We start from the raw sequence: 24363 nt of genomic DNA, 5'->3' as shown, positions 1-24363 counted from the left end.
ACGTGAAATCTCTACAGCGCGACGCGTCGGGATAAAAGCAGCGACGGAGGTGGGCGCCGAGACGTGCCGTTGCTCTCGCAAGGGAAACTTCGAAATTTATTAACTTGTAAGGTACGTTCTTGCACCGAGCAACACAGCCACCCAGAACTCAATAAAATGTACTCTTTCGTTACTTTCACGCAGTCTCTTTTTCCTCCCTGTTCTCCACGCCGTTCCGGCGTACGCTCGTTTATTTGTTGGCCGCGCGATAAAACTTCTCTCTCCTTTGTCCCTATCTCTTTCTTTCTTTCTTCTCTCTCTACCCGGGATCTTTTCATTTAAACTGTTCGCCGGTCGTAAGAAATAATGCTGGAAAAAGTCCCCGCTTACTCTCTCGACTCAGTTACGAGATACCCTTTTTAACGATCGCACTTAACCGCGCCTTTTGACGCTGACGTACGATGTACACAATATTCGCGATTGCAACGGGAATTAAGTCCGATATAAAAATGCAGTCCCTTTGGTGGCTGATTGGCGGGACGTACGTAGGTACATCGTTTCTTCGCGCTTTATACCATCCGAGTTACGAGAATCTCGTATCTCTCCTGGCGAAAAATAAAAATCGGAGTGTATATAAGTCGAATGTAAAGGAAGAGCGACAGAAGCGTAAACGAAGCTTCTAGCAGGCGAAAATTGAGACAGCGAAATGTAAAAGAGGTGTTTTCTTTTACGTTTCGTTGTCTCAGTTCTTGCCTCTTAGACGTTTCATTTACGTTTCTGTTAATCTCCTCTTATATTTATGCTCTGATTTTTGTTTCCGCCATGAAAAGAATCATTTTGTTGAAGTATTTAAAAATTGTATTGTATACATACAGATTTTGAAAAGCCATTTTGTTGGATCATCAAAATTATGTTGAAAATTAAAAAAATAATGTCAAATAGAGAACGCCAACATGGTCAAAGTTAGATGTTTCGAATATGTATACACATTCTTTATTAAAATCAATTTATTTCAGATATACCCAGAGAAAGGTTTCTTCGATCTAAAGAAATGTTTCTTTGCTATGCGGTTAAAGAAAAAAATTGCTTTGATTTGTGAACGTCATTTTTTTTTATTTAAATTTATTTGATTTTAAAAAAATAATGTTTAATACAGCAAAGAAACATTTCTTTAAATCGAAGAAACTTTTCTCTGAGTGTACGATTGTGCACCGATAATTTTTCGAACCTTCGACACAGTCTGAAACGCTAATAATCCCCCCTACATTAAGTTAGAAAAACTGTAAAGAACTTATTACGAAAAATATTATCTCAGCCAGGGTTCATAAAAAATAATGATCAATGCTGCAAAAAGAACAGATTGATTTTTATATCTGTATGTAGCTAAATTTTTTAGATTCTTGAGCAAAATTATTCTTATCATGCAGGGTCCTCTTTTTCCTTTTACGAATCTCACGAAGCAAAAAAGAGCAAGAAAGATTCGAACGCATCAGCGATGCGTAACAAACGTCATGTAGGATCAGCACAAATGTATATACTCTCTTAAGTTTTGTCGAGTGAAATCTCACTCTAGAAAGTGAAAATTGAACCAACGTTGAAAAAGGAGCTCAATTTTCAATTTTTATGAGTGAAATTTCATTTTTTAGAGTAAGATTCGCTCTAAAAGCTTCAGAGAACACGGATGTTCTAGATGTGCAATCACCCACGCCTAAGATTGCGTAAGTCTGCATCGTGGAAGGTCGGCAGCGGAGATTTGACGAGCGTCGCTTTTCGAATTGTGCCTTCGCTCGACGTCGGCGACAGAAACCGACCGTAATAATGGTAGCGCGTAATACGATTTTCGCGATTCCGTAAAGTATGATCAGTACGTACAATGGCGAACGGCGGCACGGTCTATGGTCAACTATAAAAGACATCTGTTCGCTTTTAGAGTCTCCTTTATACCGGCATACGGTGACGTCACTCTTCGCACTGAGATAAAACGAGATGGACGTCTATTCCACTCCGCTACCGCGAGTCGCGTAACACCTTGCATTCTTCTCTCTACCTCTTCCCTCCCCCGTTCCTTCTGTCGTCCACCCCTTCTGTTTTTCGTGTAAAGCCATCGAATTCTCAACGAGCCACATTGACTGACGCGGGTGTTATACGATGGGACTTTAACGAGTGTTCGTCTAATCGTCGTGAACCGCATTTCGAGGAAAGTCTCACGCGGGACTGCTTTTGGCACGGTTATTGCCATGAACGTCATTGTCGTCCGTAAATCATTTACCGGGCTCGTTTCGACGCGTCCGTGGCAACTAGGTGCAATAGTAGTCAAGAAGACGATTCGATCGAATCTATTTCTAGGTAAAGATCGATATTTATTTTTTTTACTTATCCACAATTGCTTCTTCCTTTGCGACATTCGCATTTATAGCAAAAGGTTTATCAGAATTATAGTATTTTGAATAAGTGTAGTACAATATCTAAAATTCTACTACGTTTGATTTCTTTAAGACTCAGTTTTTATCTTTCACTATCCATCATTGCTTGCTTTCGCAATATTTTCTCACAGCAAAAGAATTATATTCATTTTAAATAATGCATATTCTTTATAATTCTTTAAATCATTTTTTCTTTGATACTGAATTTTTATCTTGTTTTCATTAAATGTTACATTTAATTGATACTTAAGTGATATCACTTCATTAAGTGTTATCAGGTTCAACCCTTCAATTTCATGAAATCTCTCTTGATTATTATATAGTTTTATATATTATTATATTAATAATATATACTATATTATTATATAGTTTTAACTTTGTTGTACTGATCTCGTGTCTTAATTACCTTTGGGATTTTAAGTAGACTTAAATATAGCGATAGGGTGAAATGATTGTGGTAAAAGTAAAGCTGTGATAAAAGAGTTAGTCAAGTTTACGTGTCAACCTCATTTGTTACTTGATTGTAATCTACACTCGTTTGTTCGTGTCTACTGTCGGCGGTCGAATCTCTTATTATTCTTCGCCTCTTATTTAAAACTTTATTAATCCGTGACCTTTCCTTCATGAAACGTACTTTGACATTCGATCTCTCTCGGAGAGTTTTAAACTTTTAAAGAGATAATATTATCTCGCTGAATGATTGATGCAACCTTTCGGTAGACTTACTTTAAATGTCTAATGATAAAGTGATTATCTCGACACATTCATTACTGTGACTCCTGAATTTTGATAAATAGATATAATTTGCTGGATTCTCTTGGATTTGTTATCTCTATATTTTCCTTTTCCTTAACTCTTTGAAGACCGAAGCTTTCTAACAAAATAACTTATAGAAGATCTTGTTTTCTAAGAGTTTTCGGAGTCGCTGATTCGATTCTGACCTTAGAATTTTAAAATTCAAATTTTAAAGAAATAATCAGAGTATCGTGTAACTTGATTTTAGGAAGTTCTTGGTTTAATATTACTTTGCAATTAAAAATTTCCTGAAATGGATTTCTATGAGATGTAACAAAATGATTTTTTTAAATTTCTCTGTCCCTCATATTGAAGCCACCATTGCATCATTTTGAATTTTTATTTTTTACTTCATATTCGAATAAAGCGTTATCAGATTATCCCATAGACTAATAGCGAATTCGATCGGACGCACTCAGATTGCGATTGTGCACATTACAGCTGTTGTACACAAAGTAACGTAAAAATATGTTTGCAAATAAACATAGAAATCGATTAAATCGTGAAATACTTAATACATTTTATTGTACTATTATAAGTAAAATATGTATTTCATAATTCGAAATATTTGCACTTCATTTTTATACTCAAATTAAATCAATATATAACAGTTTTATTATGTACCACTGTGTGCTTCAGTCGAATTCGCCATAAATTTCATACAACTCAAGCGAGCAATTTACTTAATAAAAGGGGATGATCCCAAATGGAATCGCCAGAATCCACAAAGAGTCAAGGTAGTAAGTTCATTTATTCCGACTCTGTTTTTTGTTTTCGCAATACCAACAGATACGCATGTAGGTGTATGCGGATGAGACTTTCGCGAATTTTTGTTATTGGACTTTACTTGGATGCAGACTCAGAATAGCGACGCATATCGAGTTTAATGACGTTTTTAATGACGTTTTTAAAAAATAGATAATTACAAATGACAGTGGTTCGCGCCATTGGGCCAATCTTGAAGACTCGTTTGCGATCCCGTATAATGACGCGTTGCGAGAAGTTTCGTAAGGCGGCGTTAACGCCTTCCGCGATTCCGAGGAATCGATCGAGCCAGCCTAGTCGCACGTTGGCGCGATGCCAGCACGGGCATCCCGACGCTTCCCGAGATGGTGGACCGAGTCCGACCGAAGGCAAGCGTCCCGGCGTCGGCGTCGGCGTCGGGCACGTCGGACGTCCGTCAGTGCGCGTGTGACATGGCTACGAAGCGCTACGACGGCGCTACGACCTAAACGACGCCCTCCACCTCGCGATGTGAACACACCCGCCCGCGACACCCTCGTCTGCGATCCTCGCGCGACTCCTCGCAGCGGTATATCGATACCCAAGCCAACGAGGAGATGAGTCACAGTGATCGAGCTACACACAAAAGACTACAGTCTCGATAATGCAAGCGATCGTCGTGTGATTGATATCGATACGTCAGAAAGCAGGAAGAGGAAATCAGTCATAGGGATCATTCATAGAGGGATTCATAGAGAGATTCTCTTATCGTTCTTTTATCGTTATCGTTATCATCGGTACCACACTATATTTTCTTGGTCGGTGATTGCGGAAGTTCCTTAATTGTTTGGAGATTATTCATGTAAATAGGAATAAGATAAGACGATCTTATCCACGTGACGAAAAATCAGGACGTACGTTGTCTCGAAGATTTCTTTTGAGACTCGAATATCACTCGAATCGATTATCATGTCGGGTCTCTGATCGAGCTGTTACGACGACACGGTGATCGCGGCGTCGGGATATCGGAACGTGTGGACGGGAACAGGCAGAACGATGTAAGAGAACAGTGCGAGGTGACCCGAATTCGAATACAAAATGGCAAATCGAAAGGGTTGATCCTCGGCAAGTGCGATCTTGTCTCGCGCGTATGAAGCACAACGTAACCATTCCCACAAACAGACGAAGCTGCATTCCCTCTAATCTCGATCGCGGTGAAAACAGTGGGCGAACTGTTTTCGAAAAATTGTATATAAATGCACGCACAGAAAGCGTGGATCGTCGGCGCATATCTATTCCTAATCGAACGTTAATCACTTTAATTAATAAGATTCGCCACATTTAGTGCTGCCTCTCGTTCTCATCTCGTGGCGCCAGAGTGTGAACTATAAACTATTACGCAGACAGTAAAACTCTCTTGAAATGCTTATATCAATATACATCGCCAGAGCTTTGAGTGTCTCAAATTATATTAATCCAAGTTTCCTCGACGATGAGGCATAATGCTTTGAGCAGGAAGGTGGGCGATCGAGGATAATCCTCGGAGTCGCGATCGATGATCGATGATTAACTCGGACGTTGCATGTAATACGGCTGCGGGCTGCACGTCAAGACAATCTCTTCTCATGTCTAACTAGGATAATAATTCGTCGCGTTGCGAGAAGCGCAGAGAGAGAGAGAGAGAGAGAGAGAGAGAGAAGAAGGAGAAAGAGTGCATGTGAATGTGCGCGCTCGCGCGTGTCTATGCGCGAAGTGCATAAAGCGACGATGGGATATCGGTGAGATCACGAGGTCACCGCAGAATGCCTGAGCCGAGGGCAAAGCGCTGTAAACACTGTGACGGTACGGTACGCGTGGCTAGCTGGACTGCAATACGTCATGATGAGTGGTTACCTCGCTGACCTTTAACACACCTCGATCGCTTGCGACTAACATCTGTGTCGACTAATAAAGAGTGTTACGTTTGAGCCAAGATTGCGTTTCAATCCCATTAACCTCCTACCACTGTTCGTGTTCGTGTAAGAATTACAGAACGTCGCTTCGCCACGCCGAGTTTTACGCGAAGTCGTCGAGTATGTAAGTCAAGCGGCCAAGTTACTTGCGGAGCGTATCTGAAGCAACATTCCGCTTGACTTGCTCCTTTGCGCGACTTCGCCATTAACCCTCCGTAACTGATGGTGGATTTATTGGACCCAACTCAAATATAAATCTTTTCACCAAAATTTCGAATAATTACATTTTTGTTATGTCTGCGAACTTATTCTCTTATTAAAATAACTCAATACTTCTTCTCTTTTTATACGAGTTATGTAATTTTGCCATTTTGCCTTTTTGAAATTAATTATTGCCTCTTTTAATAAACACAGTTGAATGGGTCTTACAGATCCAGCATCAGTAACTGCATTATATATTTGAATATCGATTCTGGAGAATTAAATGTCATATCATACGTGTACTGAAAGCGATATGTTGATGATTTTTTAAGTTGAAATGCGAGAAAAGGACACAATTAAATTTATAATGAGAATTACATCGAGAATTCATGTATCTAATTTAGAAATATTTTTAATCATTTTTATAGGCCGCCACTTTTCCTACTCAATATGTCATTAATTTAACTAAAACAATGGAGTTAAACAATTGAAGAAAAATATATTAAATGCTATTTACTTTAAAACTAACCAATTTAACCAGTTAAAAAGTTAGACATAATAATTTTTTTTTATCACATGCTTTGTATTAAAATAATTCACACACACTTGAAAATTAAAAAGAACAAATGAAATTTAGGGAATTTGTTGAAATTTGATCCTTTCAGTGTTTAATATTCAATAGTGTGATAAAACTGAAAAATGGAGAATTCTAATAGGCAAATTATGATAGTATCATTTATTTGTTAATCGTTTATCATGTAATTGTTAGCAAACAACTTGACTTAACTCCTCACGTTAAAAGTCAATGGAACTAAAGTGAAGTTTTTCACAAACGCAAAGGATACCGATTGGGATAGTACTATTTTATTTGTGGGTCATTTATTCCACGACTTTGCAACCGGACATTTGGACCAGGCTTGAGGCAGACCGAGACGAATGAATGCGCGAAGCGCATTCCGGATCGGACGGCGACCACGTCCAACTGCACTCCTTCCCCTTCTACCCATCTCGTTCTCTTCCTCGGGCTTTTTCTCTTCATCCCTCTGTCCTCATCTTGTCCTTTTTTTTTCTCGTCACCTCTTGCACTCCGTTCTGCCAGTATTTTTACCCACGGTTATTCACCCTCTTATCTGTAGACGCTTGACGGTTATCCACCTGTACTGTAACCATCGGTTTTTACACCAATCGCGCGCGATTTTATCGCGCAGGCTTCTGAAAGTTCTGAATATTATGCGAAATTTACACGCGAATGGTGCAGAAGAGCTTTTAGGATGACGGCTTTATTTAAAAATCGGATTTAAAATCAAGATCTTAGTAGTCGAATTGGTGGTTTATTTGAATTTCTTTTGCAATTAAATCTCCCACTGTAAACACCGAACTCTACAAGTATGCTAACGATCACTAAGATTCCCGGTATTGACCTACTTACTCTCCTCAACGGTTTTACATCGAGAACGCGTTCGCTTTCTTTACTGCTGCATCTGTTGATAGTTTAATAAACACCGTCGCAAAATACAGCCAGGCATTTGCCATAAGTGCCATAGTTTAAAATGCACATCGTTCTTTAACTAGGGAAGGAACTGTCGTTCCCAAGGAAGAAACTTCACGGATGACAAATGAACCGTATTTCCGTGGACTCTTCGAAGAGCTAATTATATACATATGTAGGATGTACGCTAAATCGATTTTCTCGATAGTCAGAAATCTATGTCAGAAAGCTTTCAGCCAAACGCAATGATATATGATGTTGAAAAGCCGAGAATTTCTCTTTACTTTTGTAGGGAAATTTATTCTTCTAATTAAGTGTCAATTTTTTTTTAATTAGCTATATTAATTATGGAATTTCGTAAATAGATCAAGTCTGTCACGTGTAAAAATTACATCTAATCTAATCTATAGATTTTTTTAAGTAGAATTTCAGATGTTTTGTGAAAGTCCTCTTTTCTTCTTTTATTTGATAATTCTAATTTCTATTACTGAATCTTTTTATAATAAGCCATTACCTAAGCTTTAAGTTTTAAGCCATAAGGCCAGTCACAGTCGAATATGAGAAGAATAATCAACCGTGATTGGTCCATTTTTTACGGTCTAAGACTTAAAGCTTAGGTAGGTAACGGCTTATTGTAGAAAACCCATAAAATTCTCGCATGTTTCTGCAAACTTATTTAACTTTCGTCTTGTATGTGCTTGTCAAAAATTTTACGTCGACATTCCACGAACATAAAACAAACGAATCGACTCATTTCGCGAATATAGAAACGATGATGTGATCTTGCTGAAAAAATTGAAGGTTACATGCTTAAGCTTTGTCTCGTAAGCGCGTAATATATTGTTCATTTACATCCACCTTTTCCCAAGTATTTAAAAGAGAAACGATAATCGAGTGACAACGAAATTCTATTCTCGTTTCATCGGATACTTTTTTTTTATTTTCTTGTCTTTTGATATCGCGCGGTTACGTAACGTATGACTTATTTTTACATTCTTTTTTTTTTCCGATGATCACCGAATTTGCGGTCAATAAGTATGAAACCGTCGGTTCTCGTGGGCGTTGACAATCGCATGATCGCGGGATGGATCGCCCGAGTCGGACAAGACGATCGATAAATCTTGATCTAAATTTATCTTCCTCGCGAGAACATGTTGCTCGTAATCCACGTTGCTTTTTTCGATTTATGGCCAGCGCCTTCCAGTTACAGCTTTACAGCTTCGCGCTATTGCGTAAACACACATTATTGTACGCTATTTTGTAAATTCATGGCAATTATTCAGCCACTATAGTGATCGTTGTAGCGTTCTCGAAGGTTTTGTCTTGACTAAAAATCTTGTAACACAGCCTGGCCACGAACGAATTCGTCAAAATCATACGAGAAAAATGTATACGTATTATCTCGCTCTAAGGGACTGCGCAGAATAAAAGGAATGGTGAATATGGAACAGAGAAGAGAGAGTAAGAAACAGGAAATAGGGAAAAGAATAAAAGAAGAAAAATATCGTTAAGGAACAGAACTATTCTTGCGTTAACATTAACGTTTGATACTGAATTATCTATTCCGTTTCCTGTTCTCTATTCTTTTTATTCTGTTCAGTTTCTAACTTTATACTGTCTCACTTTACACATAAAATGTAATAATATACATTTACGTATATGCAATGTAAACAATCTATGAATCACCGAAGCCATCTTCTTCGTCATGAATTTATAAAGTTTCTATCTCATTTATATATTTTCATTTATCAACACTACAGTTATCTGATTTATAATAATTTTGCATTGCTTGTATTGCCTACATGAAAAAAATTCGTGTTTACGTAAAAATTCCATGTAAACATAATAATCTTGAAATATACAGCACACTCTGCTCTAAAGATCATCGATATTTTGGTTGTGAATTTTGGTAGATAAATTTAAATTTGCAAAAATAAGTAAAATACAACACTTTTGTGATAAAAATTCGTTGTTGAAGTCTTGACAAGTACCTACTATATATTAGAATTTTTTAGATTTTTATATTACAATACAATCCGGAACAACAAAAAATTTCTATTTTTCAAAGATCCCTGTTGCCGATGAAAGAGTTAAAAGAGATAAAAATTCCTGTTGTCGGCGAAATTAAGATTAAAGAGTGAAACAATTTATATACACAGATATACATATTTTTTTTCTCATAGGATTCTGACAAAATCGTAGCCAGATTCTGTTCTATAGGATCTCTAGTCTGGACATGTCTGACTATGCAGTTTAATTTTCGGACGGCGTGTCGGCGTAAGTCTAATCTCACTACGGCATAAAAATGATTCGTAGATACGCGAATGGCTCATAAACATCGGTTCGACCAGCTGTCGATTGAAAAACATCGGCTATATTTAAGTCTGACTGCGTTGGGCATCTCCTATGGCCAGTCTTGACAATAGATCGAACACAAATTCATTCCGGTCAATGCTTATACGGGATGTGTGCGTATAATCGGAACACAGATGTGATTAATCGTTTCCTAAATCCGACGCTCGAACCCGGCCGGCGAAGCAGTCAATAGCAGAGCCAGGAAAGAATGCCGCGTCCAAATATTATGAAAGTAGGTCTAAGAATTTCGGGCCATTGACGGGCGGCGCTGCCGCCCACGTCAGCATAGATTTAAATGGCTTTTAAAGATCAACTCTTTTAAGCGACTTCGCGCGGATTTACTGTGTAAACGTTATAAATCTAGGCTAACCTAGGCGAGGGCGAAATTACATACGTGCGCTAACAGGTGGACCGTGCATCAATTTTATCCGCTTGCCGTCATTATTATCGCCGCCAGTCGTTTACCGTCACGATTGTCACAGTTTTTTGTGGACGAAAAAGTTCGTTATAGATCCCGTCCAGCGTGCAGAGCCGACCTTCGCAGGATTCGCGATGGATTGGTTCGCGGGATGAGAATTTGGCAGGTCGCGGGCTCTGGACGACTCTTACGATTATTTATCGGCACGGTATGCGCGAAACGTGGGCGGATGGTCCCCTCGCCCGCTCCACCTCTTTTCCGTTTTCTGGCCGGACTCCAAACGGCAGCGACACTCTTACACCTATGGATTTATTTCTCGTACGACGGCCGGGTTATATGTACGTGTTAACGCGTCTACCATACTGACGCCTCTGAGTGGAAGTCTTACGTGCCTAACGCCTACGCATACACGCGCGGTTACAGGCTTACGCGTTACGTCGTCGCGATTACGTGTATCTTTCGCGGATCGCGCATCGCGCATCGCGTTTGCAAACTCTCGGATCCACACTCGCACCGTTAACAGAAGTGCACTAAGTATGTTAAGGTCTCCACTCGATATCGTCTAGAAACGATAATGAAAATATGCAAAGCTACGTTAAATACTTGCGCGTAAAAATAACGCATTTAATAAATGGTTCTTCTATTGCTGGTATATATTATTCATTCAGTTACATCAATTTTAATCCTTGAAACTTTTCAAGTGCCTTTTCATCACACATATAAATTAAGTTACACACAGATTTATTATCAGCTGTTGTGTTACAAATTTTGAGAGTTAACAATATATTTTATTTTCAATCCCAAGTATCTTTTTTATTAGATTATTTATTTATATGTATTAAATTCTCTAAAATTTTTCATGTAAAAGCATGTAAATGGAAATAAAGTATAAAAGAGAAAAGAAATGCTCGGCGACTATAAAAATAATCCTCCGCCAGCAACTAAAGACATATTGGTAGATTAAATCTGCAAAAACAAATAAAATGTAATCCGATTTATATGATGATGTGCGAAAACTTGTTAAAATTTTCGCAAGTATACCAGAATTTTTTTTAGATTTTTATATAATTCGGAACAATAAAAAATTTACTTTGTTTCTCGAAGACCTCTATCGCTAATGGAAGAGTTAAAATTCATGTTGCTGGTGGAAGGTTAAAAATAAAATGAATCGATGGCCTGAAATGAACTAGATGCTATAAAGTGACCAGCGCTAAAACGTATCTGTTTTTTTTCTACATTATACAACAATACTTTTCTCTTCGATTCTGACAGCAAGAGCTATGCCTTGAGCTTGCTATTTCCGTCGCGATTAGGCTTGTTTATGACAGTGGAATAGAATGAGAGTAATCTCGAAGTATGACGTTAGGGTCGGGGTATATATTTAACGGTGTACGCCGATTGATTCCGATAGAGTAACGTAATATCCGCCGTCTTCCTTTCCCCGTAATCTTTTCCGCCTCCCGCCTTTGGGTGCACACGCGCCGCGTTCTTCTGTTGCTCTTGGCAGATACAAGCCTGGTTTACGCCGTAACAGCTGTGCGCGCACGCACTTTGCTCGCGCAAAACATCGCTAATGGACCGACAATCCCGAATCCAGTCGGCTTAAGCGTATATATATGTATTGTATATAGTATGCGCTTTATCTACACGCACTTTCCTCGTATTTTTCTCGTCTCTTTCTCGTCTCTGAGATTATTGTTGACGTATGAAAATAATATGTGAAATTGAACAAAAAATCTGCACTTTAACTCCGTATTATTTGAATGTTAGATGGTTATTCTCTCATGCATCGTAAAATGTTATTAGTAGTAATTTTACATTATTTTTGTGTAACGCTACACTGAGAGGAAAATAATGGTTGCAGTTGCCATAATTTAACCTTTAGAGGACGGGAATCCATTTTTGTTAAATCTCACAGCATTTTCTTAAGTAAGATTTGTTATTTCATACCTTTTTGTATTTCTTACCTCAAAATATTTTAAGCTTTCTCATCCTGTAAAACTTAAAACTGTACTTTATAGTAATTTTCTCTGTCATCTGTATATATTTCTTGCGTGCATTATAAATATAATTATTATTAGTAACATTATAGCAATAATAAAACTAAAAAAATGGAGCTCTTAATCGTAATTTATTTTACCGTACAATTATAGTCACGAATACCAAACACTTTTCTCTCAGTGTGGTAGAGACAGATTATTCCAATATCACTTGTTTTAAAACATCGTAAAAACTAAAGTCATTAAAACTAGTGGTCATTATTGAAATAAAAATCAGTATTGTGATTGAAACTATACGCGTAAACACTTCTCGTCTTAACCACATGGATTCCAACAGGAAATCACCGTGGAATAATAAGAAGAATGGAAACGTCGACGTGCGAAACACACTTTCTTATCTATAAGCTATAGCTCCGTTTTCCGCAATTCGGCACGTTCGATTTTGTCATTGGGACCCGAACGTTTTCGCGCGCGCTGTGAATGGTATCGCGCGGCGTGAATCATCGTATTTATTACGCACGCCAATGAAATTCGGCGACGGCCCAATATATAGATATGCCTGCGTACGTGCAATGCGATATACGCGCGCATATGTGCGCGCACCCGATGTGCCGAAGCTAAACATTCCGCGGAGCGTTCACCCTGGCATTGCTGTAAAAATAAACGGATCACCAACGCTGCACACCCGCCTCGTCTCCGCAGAGGTCCCTGTTTCATTTACGATACCACTGAACCGATGGTGACGTCGCCCGCCTCTTCCTATCTTCTCGCGGCTTCCTCAGATCAGCGGATGACCTTCGTGGCTGACCGACGTCTCGACGGAAGCTAGGAGAGCGTCCTCTGCATCACAAGACGAAATCATCGTTTACACCATGACTGTCTAAACTCGGTTCAAGAGATAATTCTTGAAATCTAAACCTCGAATCACCGAGAAATCTTAGACTCCTCCGTTTTTTCGTTTTCAACAAGTCCCTCTGTAGCTAGCGGGAAATGCGCGAAAAGTTCCGCCGAGTGAGAGATCTGGCAATCCTTTAGTATTTTCCGCGAAGTATAAGCGAAGGAAAGAATACGCTTTCGCGCGAATACGTGCCAAGTGAGTCAGTGAGTTGGATGGTGCACGAAATTAGATAGCGTAGCTATTACGCGCGACCACCGGCGACGTCCGGCTGCTCCCGTTCAATTTGCATCATTGGAATGTACCTGATGTTGATTCAGCGGTTCGACGCGAAGTGTTCTTACGACGTACGGTCGCACCTATTACATTGTCGTCCCGCGTTAATCGAGGCTGTCGGTGATTTTTCGGCGGCTCGACCTTTTGCAAATTGCGCGTACTTGTCGAAAGATGCTGCGGTAGCCGTTTGGGCTGGACGTCGCCGTTGTCCTATCGTCATATATCACTCGCTATACTTAGAACAGAACGAGTGCCTTTTGCAGCGGACGAGAGTGCCAAAGACTCATCACGTTAATTCATGTTGCTGCAAAGTTCTTTTGCCAGTAAATCAGACAGAAAACATTCACGATCTTAAACGTATCGTAGAGAAGGAGGAAGCAGTAAAATTTCAAGTCTCTCAATTAAGAAACAAATGCATTCCACAGAAAAAATTGTCCACGGTAAAATTGCGAAATTTTATTTTGTCTTCATTTACTGATGTCTAATTAGGTAAAGTCAAATAAAATTGAGCAGACATTAATCTCATGCTTGACAATATTTTTAATATTTCAAATTTCACAAGTACGTAAGACAAAACATATTTAAATGGATTTGGATCGTAAACATCAAGAATTAGAAGCCTTCTGGCACCATTTTGACGAAACACCCTATATACACACACACACACACACACACACATATATATATATATAATATAATGTGTATATATATATACACACCTAATAATGAAAGTTCACGAATGGAACAACAACAGAATCCGAGATGAAAAACGATGATTAGACGAGATATGACGACACTTGGCATGGACTTGGCGAGGAGTCTAGGAAACGACGCGGCTGTTGTAGGCCCTTAATGAGCCCAACGTGAGATCAGTCCAGCCTCTTTAACTCCGTTGCTTCTGTCAACCGTCTCTGTCCGCTAAGAACTTTCACTGTCTTCTTCTTCTTCTACTCGTCCTCCTCGTCTCCTCCTCCGCCTCTCTACTCTCGCAGCACGTCGTCCGGAGGATGACCTGGATGGTACCCAAACGAAATACCACCTTCACTGCTTCCTTTTTCATGAGCCATTTTGGAGAAACGGTTGTCGCTCCAGCTTTCTTGGATTATATCGCTTTAGGACTACCGGGCGGTGATGATGCAACCTCATTTTCACCCGCCGAAACGCAAAACCGTAGTGCATAACTGACTTTTCAATTTTTTTTTTTTTTTACGAAACTTTTACGATGACTTTTTCAAAACAAAAATGTCAACTTTAATTAAGAAACACTTTGTATAAATGATGATACTTATAAGAATATGCCTAGACATGCATTGTAGCAAACTTTAGTTTTAACTCTTCAATCTTTCTTTTATTTAAAATACGTACAATATATACGTCAAAGAATTCAGGAAGTAATTTTTTAACCGTTCGAAAATACGCGTGGTGAATTGGCGACCGACCACACGGTTACAACCGTGCCAGAAAGATGATTGAATAACCTTACGTTCTACACCGGTAATTCTGTTGAAAGGATCGACGTCAGTGCCATTGAGTGCTATCGAGTGCCAATGAACTGATCTCTCCTGATATCTACGTAATCATTAGTCTCGAAGGTTGACGTACTCCTGAACATCACAACGGGCACTTTTGATCTACTACGATGTCTGTCGTAAAATCGTATGACAGATTAATTGAACGTTAGACAATACGCACGATTTTGCGGGGATCTGGCACGTATTTTGGCGATACCCTTTCCGATTATCTACTTCCTGTTAGCGTCATTGTATGATCGCTAGTGAGCGGTAAACTGTAGCGACGAATTGGCTGCCTTCCGGGCTGCGTTCTAAGTCGAGTTGGTCGACTTAGACACGAAAGTCGTTTGCCATCTCGACGAACGGAGACGGCCAATTTTCGCGACAAATATTTTCAGGTATTTTTACGCGGATTAGGCTAGGTAGAAATAAGTGGATGGATGACAGAAATATGCGTTGGAGAATATTTAGAGCGTGTATATATAAAATATCTGAGAGGATACGCGAATTACCGGATGCCGATAATTAGAAGGCATATGGAATACTTCCTTTTGGAAGTTTCGCCGTTTACGAGTTCTCGGCGATAATTTGAAACTAGAAATGTCTCTTAAGATTCTATTTCACGCTGCCGTGTCTTAAAAATATTCTTTAATTTCAAACGACGTTAGCTTTAAAATAAAGATTCTGATAAAAAATGTATTCTATATATTAACCTAAGTATATATTATAATTTTTTAGCTATATATTTTAAAAGATTGCCACTTAATAGTTGTGCTGAGGTATAACTATCTAGCGCTTATCAATTAGAAAGCTCCATGAAATAAAAGAAATAAACGGATCCTGAATATTCATGTACCTTGTGCCCCGCTTTGTCAAAAGTGCGACGTGGGATAACTTGTAAATGTTCATTAAATAAAACCATATTTCGCATTTCATAACTTATGAAAGCACCAACGCAGTTGAACGTCGCCCACGTTCATTGAGCGTCGCTCATAATTCTTTGTTATTCTGCGTTCCTTTAACGTGGTCTTTAATATTTCGGAGAGTACGACGCACGTTTGTCTTTGACACTCCCGCGCAATGTTACTTATTATATCGCAAGGTAAAAATGTCAAGTACCATTATAGTCAGGGCGAATGAGAAGTGTGTATGACACGTCTGTCATGATATTCTGGCAAATCGTGAACTGAGGCGCCGCGAGATAAACAAGTTTATCGAGCCGTAGCATAGCGTTGCTCCTAGAAAATTAGACGACGAGGTATATTCCTGTCACGCAGATATATCCTCCCTCGCACTGCCCTACGACAATTCTCTGATTTGCTCGAGACTTTCGCTAAATTTACTCCGTGCAATAAGTCCGCGGAAACATGGGACAATTATTTGCGTAATTAATAACACTATTTCTTGATCTCACATTTAGAAGTTTATTAAGTTTTGGCATTAAAAAAAATACATCTTTTATGGTATCACAAAAGCATAGAAAAAAAAGTTCTTGCGTGAGAGAAAGAGGGGAAAGAATAAAATATTGGTTGCATTCAGCAGGAAAAAACAACTTTGCAACTGTTGTAAGATTTTTTTTATATGTTTCATTTTTATACTATTTAGATCTAGTAAGGAATTAGCGGCAAGAATTAATCATATTAAAGAATCTTACGACAATTGTTTTTTTTCTACAGAACGCAGCCATTTAACTTTCATAAATTGCGTTCAGTAGAAAAAACAACTTTGTAAATGTTGTAAGATTTAATGTTTACATATTTAGATCCAGTGAGGAACTAAAGGCAAGATCAATTGTATATTAAAGAATTTCACAACAGTTGCAAGGCTGCTTTTCCTGCTGAACGCAGCCTCATGAACTCTTTCTAAATATAATTTTATTATCATGACATTCTATACAAAATTTAACTGAAGAATGTACAATTTTTATACTTTCAACATTGCTTTTTCAATTAATTTCCACCCTATATTCGAAATATTTATAATCTTGTAAAAAAACCGGGTATAGAGTCAGTCGTGGGCCGTAACATCCGTCCGATTTCATTAAAAGCCGCCCCGTGTGTCTTAACTTGGCTCTCGACTACATTGTTGCTACGAGTTGGCCTAATTTCGAAAGGCGCCGATGTACAAGTTGGCACTAAGTCCATCGCGTGATAATGTTGAAAAGCGTCTAAATTCTCGCGTAGTCCGCGACAATTTTAAGATGGCATTTTCTCGAATAAGCTCGTACTTCATGCGTTTTGTGGGAAGATTATGACAAGGCGGCGGTGCGAGCGTCGCGCGTAATTAACCCGGGTTGTTTCATCGGGGTGTTTTTTTTTGGGGGAGAGGCATTCAAATTCGGAGGCGAGTTGACGCGTGACGCTACGCGTATGTATCGCGATACCGATATAAGTCGAGCTTGGTTTCGAAATCCAGCGATTCAACGTGGCAATTCGGGCATCTTTATGCGACGTTCACGAATTACTGAAACACACCACCCACGTGCGAGCGCCTGATCCGCTCCAACTCCGACGAAAAACGGGAATTTGTCTCGTCGCTCTCCGCGCGCGGCCGCGGTTTACGTGCGAGTAGCCGCAAACGCACGATTGATGTCTTGCGCGTTTTATTCGATTTCGCGCGCAGATGGTCTGCCGATTAATCAGCAAGAAAATATAAACCCCGCGTCACGCCGAGTTTACTACGCTTTTAGGAGATGGTCTAATGGCGGCAGCGCGCAGAGGACCCCTTCGACATTTCACCTACGCGTGAAAAAGCGCGATCTCTGGCCAGCTTCTCGCGCGCGGCGGATCGTCAACCGATGAGCTGGTACCTCCGGAAACAACAACAGATATTTCGAACTTGAGGTCATTTCGTTTGCGATGCACTCGGGCGAACGTGGGTGGGTCGCGTTGGACGCGTATTATATATTCGAATTCGGAGTATACCGAGCATCAAGTTCAAGAACGGGCTCTAAAATGGAAACTCTGACGTCGGACGCAACTTTTCACGTTTGCGTAACCGGAAGTCGTATGCGCGATCGAATGGTGATTTATCGCTCTTGAATGTGCACAAACGGCGCAGAAAAAATCTCGCGAAGATTTGCGTGTAAAAAAAAATTGAAAATCTCGTCCTCCCGCGTTTATTTCCTCTCGACGAAATATTTGTAATCGGTTCGACTTTGCCCGTTGAATTAGGTTTTTTTGATTGCAATTGCAAAAGCTGCTTATCTCGCTCGAGCCGAAAGCCTTGGCGAATATTTCACGTTCGGTGCGAGCGGCCGCAAGCTAGAGCCGCTTGCTTGTCCTTGCATTACGGATATTTCCGTCCAAAGTATTAGCCGGTATAAAGGCAGAAGGTCTCCCCTTTGCCATTCCCGGCATGGCCAGACGTTGGCAAACGCTATGTAAAGCGTCCGAGCTACGCCTTTCTGCCCCTTTTGTGCCCCTTTAAACGCCGGCAACGAATAATGTCCCTTTTTCGGCACCCAATGTACGCGGTAATACTTTGCTTTGTATTTACTTATTGCTACATATATGTAAGTTCACGAACGATGATGGATTTATATGTTTTTATGTTTATCTTCTAATGAATCGATATACTTAGTCCGGAAATTTGCATTTCTGATAACAGGTAATTATTTTTGTTATCAAAGAAGAAAGATACATGAAGAATTATAAAGATGAAATATAATAATTGTATAATATTACGTCAAGGTTCAATAATTTCTCATTCCAATGCCCATCAATTTTATCAATATTTTCGAGACTAGTATATTTTATATCATTATAAACTATTATATAATATAATTAATATAAAAAGATTCTAATTATTAGATTAACAAAAAAGATCGACAAAAAGAGAAATAAAAGTAGCTAATAAAAGCTATGAAACTGTTAAAATACTACACAAGTATTACAATTGCAATCGTAAATGTTTGGATTATAGTTTCGGTTTTCTTCAGTGCAAAAAAAAAAAGAACATAGAAAATATTTATGTATTTCTCTTTTGTACTGAAGACTACTTATTAGTATTTTTTCCCTTAATTAGAAAAATAGATTTTTACTTGTCCAGCGCGGGTTTGAAGAAAACGACAATCGTTTCGTTTATTTTCTCTCCCTTAGCTAGAGAATTTACTCGGTGCATTCGCGATTACGAGCCTTTCCAGGGCTTAAACCTGTTTTAGATTGCAGTTAAGACAGTTAAATATACGTTAGCATTAGACATCCCATTGGCGAGTGTGTACGTGCGTCTTAATGTTTGCATTACCGTGCTATATGACGCCGAGTTAATGAGTACGTGTGCAGAACGCGAGCTCACCTGTCCTCTTTACTCTTTGCTCGATTCTTTCGCGTTCGAGTTCGCTATAATCGCCCTCGCGAGTTCCTCTTGGAAATCGTTTACTAACACGCGTTTACAGTTTCAGCAGCACCTCGAATCGGTGATAAAATCGTTAAAGTATTTCGCAATTATGACAGGCATGCAAGCGTAAATCGATGAACTGGTGGATTCAGCCATATATATAACGTCAGAAGCAGGAAAGTTTCCTTTTTATAAGCCCTATAATATAGAGTGCGAAATAATGAACAAAAAATATCTAAAAGTTTGAAATTTGAGAAATAAACTTTTTGATGTGAGATGATATGTAATTTAAAGCTTGGGAAAAAAATAATTATTATTTCTAGTTCTCTGAATCAGCTGACATATCAAAATGGAGAAGAATAAGTCAGTTGATATCTTTTCTCTAAACATAATTTTTTTCTAATAAACAATGATTCATAATTCATGCTTTTATTTCAGACTTGAACCTAAGTAGAAAAATATCTCGGAAAAACTGGCCAGAAGCTGATCAATTTTTAATTTACTGGACAATAATTATTCAGAAAGTGATCGCGAAATCTTGATTAAATAAAACTATATACATAGAAAAAAGAATTTTGTTGAAGTATCTAAAAATTTATCTAGATAATAATTTTATTGGACCATCGAAATAACGCAGCACTCAAGCATAATAAGTAATCCTAGAGAAATTTTGCATTTTAGCAACTTGAACATTTTATAAAATAATAATTTTGGTGACTTAACAAAATTATTTTTAGATATTATATGTGTCTAGTGAAATTTTTAAATTTTCGCAAAACCATTCTTTCTGTGCAGCAGCAATTAATAAGAAACTAGTCAGATTAAAATTAGTCAGTAAATGATAGGATGTTTGTAGTATAGATATTTACAATTATGTAGATTTTTCGAGCGTCTCTCGTGCACGCAGTAAAATTGGTTCTACATTAGTTGTAAGCCGATCGCAAGTTTGTTGCGACAGCAACAATCTGAAGTGTCAATTTAAAAATTGGCTGTCGCAACAAGCTTGCGAGCGACTCGCGCGACTAATGTAGAATCAGCTCTACATGTAAAATAAAATGTGTGCGTGAGTATAGTCGTGGTTTCGCTCGTTAAACAGTGATCGATCGATCATTCACAAAGTAATTCGAGGGCTATTAAGTGCATTATCGAGCGTTGCGGAACAAACATCAACTGAACGAGGTCCTTCCCTCGTTCCCTCGCAACCGAGACGAGGCGAGAGCGTGCAAAATTGGGCGAGGCGGAGAGTGTGAAGGTATGTGTGAAGATATTTCCTTCGAAGGGGCTTCTTTCCCTGCCGAAAGTAATTTTCTCGCCGTCGCAGCGGCGTCGACAGCGACGGCGCGTAATCGCGTGTACGAATTTCAGTTACAGAAAACGGGTCCGTCGCCGCGAACCGGACGGTAGTCTTTCTTCCCCGGTGATGATCCTTCGTTTCATCGCGATTATTATTTTGCACCGTTACCTCACGGGAGCACCATTGGACACGCGGGTATATTTACGTTTATAATTGCGAGCAGTATATACGTTTTTACCGTTAAAAATAATCGGACACTGCGCTGCTGGTATCCGGCGATTATTAATTATCCGACGGTGGGTTTTCATCGAGCGTCTGCAAAGTGCAACGTGAAAAAAAAAAACGAAAAAAAAAAAAAGAAAACCGAGCATCATACGTCTCGTATGCAAATTTTGTGGGTATATACGGAGGCGCGGCCGCGGCCGCACCGTAATCACGCGAGCAAACCGCGCGCCGGGACAACTTTTTGGTGCAAAGTGCAAACGACTCTACCGACTACTTATACACTCGTTCGTTGCCGATCGATGTGTAAACGACTCCTGGCAGCGGCCAGTTAAGACATTATCCCGACGGCGCTTTGTAAAAAAACACGCCGTTACGAAACGACGATGGCCGACCGGCTCGCGTCTCATCGACGGACGTAAATTTGTACTTTCTTATCGGATCGCCCCGAATTCGTTTCGTCGCCTGTATCGAGCGGAATTACGGGCGCGACTTACGAGTTGATATAGAGGAAACAATTTACGAGGCAACGCCCGCCGAGAGCGTGTAACTTTTGAAATAACTTCATACCCTATAAATAAGTGCCGCTCTCTTTTCTCTTTCTCTACCGACTTATCACCTGTAATTTGCGTTCAATGTTATCAACTTAAATTGAGATTCAATCTAAATTCCAAGGATGAACTTTTAAATTACCGATGCATTTCATACTTTTTATTATACTTTTTATACGGAAAGAACAATTTCGTTCAAGTATTTATGAATTTCGGTAGATACAGAAAATCATTTTTCGTCGGATCGTCAAAACATGAATTATTCAGAAAGCTCAAGCATAATGACAGCGCTGTAAAAAGTATCGAATAAGAGAACGAATCCTATTTTTGAAACTTAGTGCTTTATAACATTCATATGAGAGCAGATTTACAAATATATTTTTTAGCTGCGTAAACAGTTTCGACGTTCTAGCTATCGATCTGAGTGTTTTAAATAAATATTTTGCGAAGCCAGCAAAATAATTTTTGAGATCTACGTCTAGTTTAGTCCAAGTTTTAAATACTTAAGGAATACTTTACACGTTCACATGTTTCATACAGCGGAGCTTTCTTTCTACACCAAGGAATTGGCAGATTCATTGCGTTTGCAGTGATTCGATTTTTTTTGCGCGCGCGTAACGCGCAGAGCGGAGCGTGTGAAGAATACCGAGTGAATTTTCGAATTACTACCTACGAATGTTCCTGATTCTTCAGGATCCGAGACGTGATCTCATCTGCATGCTCGGATACGCGTTGGCCCCGGGGAACCCACACGCGTCCGAGGATTATGCACGCGCGTGCGTTCCGATGGGAAAAGGAGAGAGAGAGAGAGAGAGGCGAGAGTGGCGAGAGAGGCGGACGCGGAATGAGAAGGGCAGAAACTCGTGCAAACATTTCACTTTGCGGCTCGCCGTGCTCGCCGCGCGCGCGGAGCGTGGGCTAATATTTTTATTTAACTCCCGTAACGAGATCGCGCTCGTGAAATCTACGGGAATATTTCTTTTCGCGGCGCCATCCCCGCTATTTTTACGCACCAACGCGCCCGCGGATTGTTGTGCGACGCGTGTCGAAGTCACGCGGGCGCGAAAATCCGGGATATGCGTAATTTCAACGCCTTCATGGATTATACCGCCATTTATATGTGAAATTTAACACTGACCGTTCCTTCTCTCGCACTTCCCCTCCGCCCGTCGTTCGATGCAAGAAAGAATATAGAGAATTTAGACTCCCGTAACACATATCGCGCTCTAGGAAAAAATTTATCATTGTTCTGACAGTCGTGGAAACGCACGATGGTATTTTTTCGCACAGCTCCGTTCAGCGAATCGGGTCTCAAATTCAAGAAGATACTTCTTTCTCGCGTAATCTTCCTCCGTTGTTTCTGTTCTCTCGTCGTTAAATTGTTCTCGTGACCGCGAGACAATCTACGGACTTGGAACGGTCCGGGTATAATAATTCAATTTGACGCCTCCTTGAAATTTTATTTATTGGTGCTTCCAGAAATCTCTTTTGCCGAATATTCGTCATCTGACATTTTCATTCGGACACGCTAACCTGGTTTTCATGCCGTCGAATTACGTAATAAATTGAAAAACTTTCGATAAGGAGGAGAAGGAGAAAATATCGGTGCGACTGATAACGCGAGTAAGAGCGATGCGACGTTTTCTCGAACGCATTAATGAAGTCTGGGAATGTATTTTTTTCTTCTCCGACGAACATTTTCACGTCGCGTTTTACGGGCAGCCGTCTGTCGCCGAGCAAAAGATCGATAGACCAACGACAGAATTTAGGTATCCGTGAGAGACGCGATGAAATGTGGCGGACAGGTGGCGTGATAGAAATGGAAGAGTTTCAGATCGACGATTCTTTTTATTCGCCGAAACGCGAATAGGTTCACGAGAAGAGGCTCGACTTTCTCTTATTCATGAAGAAGAAGCTCCGTAATCGCGTAGGGCGTTGATTTCATAAAGCTGTCGTCGCCGTCGCTCTGCCATAACAGAAATCACGGGCGATAGTGGCGGCGGTGGAAAGTAAATATTAAGGCAAGAGAAGAGAAAGGATAAGTCCCGATGCGCCGATAGTTCGGCCGGCTGAGTCATTGTTCATTAATTTTCTTGTTCGCTCCTTTTCGTTCGCTCTCGACCTCTCGCGTTTATCGCACCAAAGTATCTCGCGATGCATTTCACTTATTCGTTTTCAGTTTAATATTATCGTATTTATTTTTACGGAGTATGTATCATATTGTGATACGTATAATTTATGGATGAGTGAACATGTCACCATATTTTATTAACCTTTCGGAGCTGTTGTCAAAATCCGTAACACAGTTACTCATGTTGGGTCTCACTCTGTGTGAGACGAATTGATTTATATTGACTAAGACGTATTAATTAATTTCAAGGAATCAGACTGACGTAACTCGTCGTAAAAAGGATTGTGTGAATAATAAGCTTATTTTCATAATAATGGGTGGGCCTTACATTTAGTGACACAACTCGACAAATATCATTCCATTCTTTCGGTGCATTTCCGTGAGTAACAAAAACAGAATGATATTTGTGTCGATTTGTGTCACTAAAAAGGAATGATATTTATCCACCCAATAATTCACATTTGCAGATGTATATAATAGAACAGAATTGAACGATTTCAATAGACTCACCATCAGCTTCAGAGAGTTATTTTTTTTTTTTCTTATATTTATTTGTTACAGTATCAAATGATAAATATTTAGTAAAAAGGTGAAAGAAAAGCCTGTAATTGAGTCTTCAATTTTTTTTTTAACGATTTTCAGAGCCTTATCTGTTATTAATCGATAAATATTTATTTCCCTGATTTTTTCCAACAACCTCTAATGGTCAGACCTTGTACTTAAAGCTTCCTTGAATTTATCTCTAGATGCTCAATAGCCAATGAAATAATTCGTAGAGCATCTGAAGATAAATTTAAGGATAGGCCTTAA

At 39.4% G+C, this 24363-nt stretch overlaps 1 protein-coding gene across 2 annotated transcripts in view; it reads left to right on the top strand.

The window, feature by feature from the left end:
- The first annotated feature begins 4394 nt into the window (after positions 1–4394).
- Positions 4395–24363, top strand: part of LOC108751296 (MKL/myocardin-like protein 1) — a 207935-nt gene continuing 187966 nt past the window's right edge. For both annotated transcript variants that reach the window (XM_018491395.1, XM_018491394.1), the window contains exon 1: positions 4395–5762. In XM_018491395.1, the coding sequence (XP_018346897.1) occupies positions 5723–5762 (40 nt within the window). In that variant the 5' untranslated portion in view covers positions 4395–5722. The remainder of the gene's footprint in view (positions 5763–24363) is intronic.

Source organism: Trachymyrmex septentrionalis, unplaced genomic scaffold (genome assembly GCF_001594115.1).
Source record: "Trachymyrmex septentrionalis isolate Tsep2-gDNA-1 unplaced genomic scaffold, Tsep1.0 scaffold43, whole genome shotgun sequence".
Lineage (NCBI taxonomy): Eukaryota > Metazoa > Arthropoda > Insecta > Hymenoptera > Formicidae > Trachymyrmex > Trachymyrmex septentrionalis.
The sequence above is the reverse complement of the archived record's forward strand: the minus strand, read 5'-3'. Positions and strand labels throughout refer to the sequence as shown.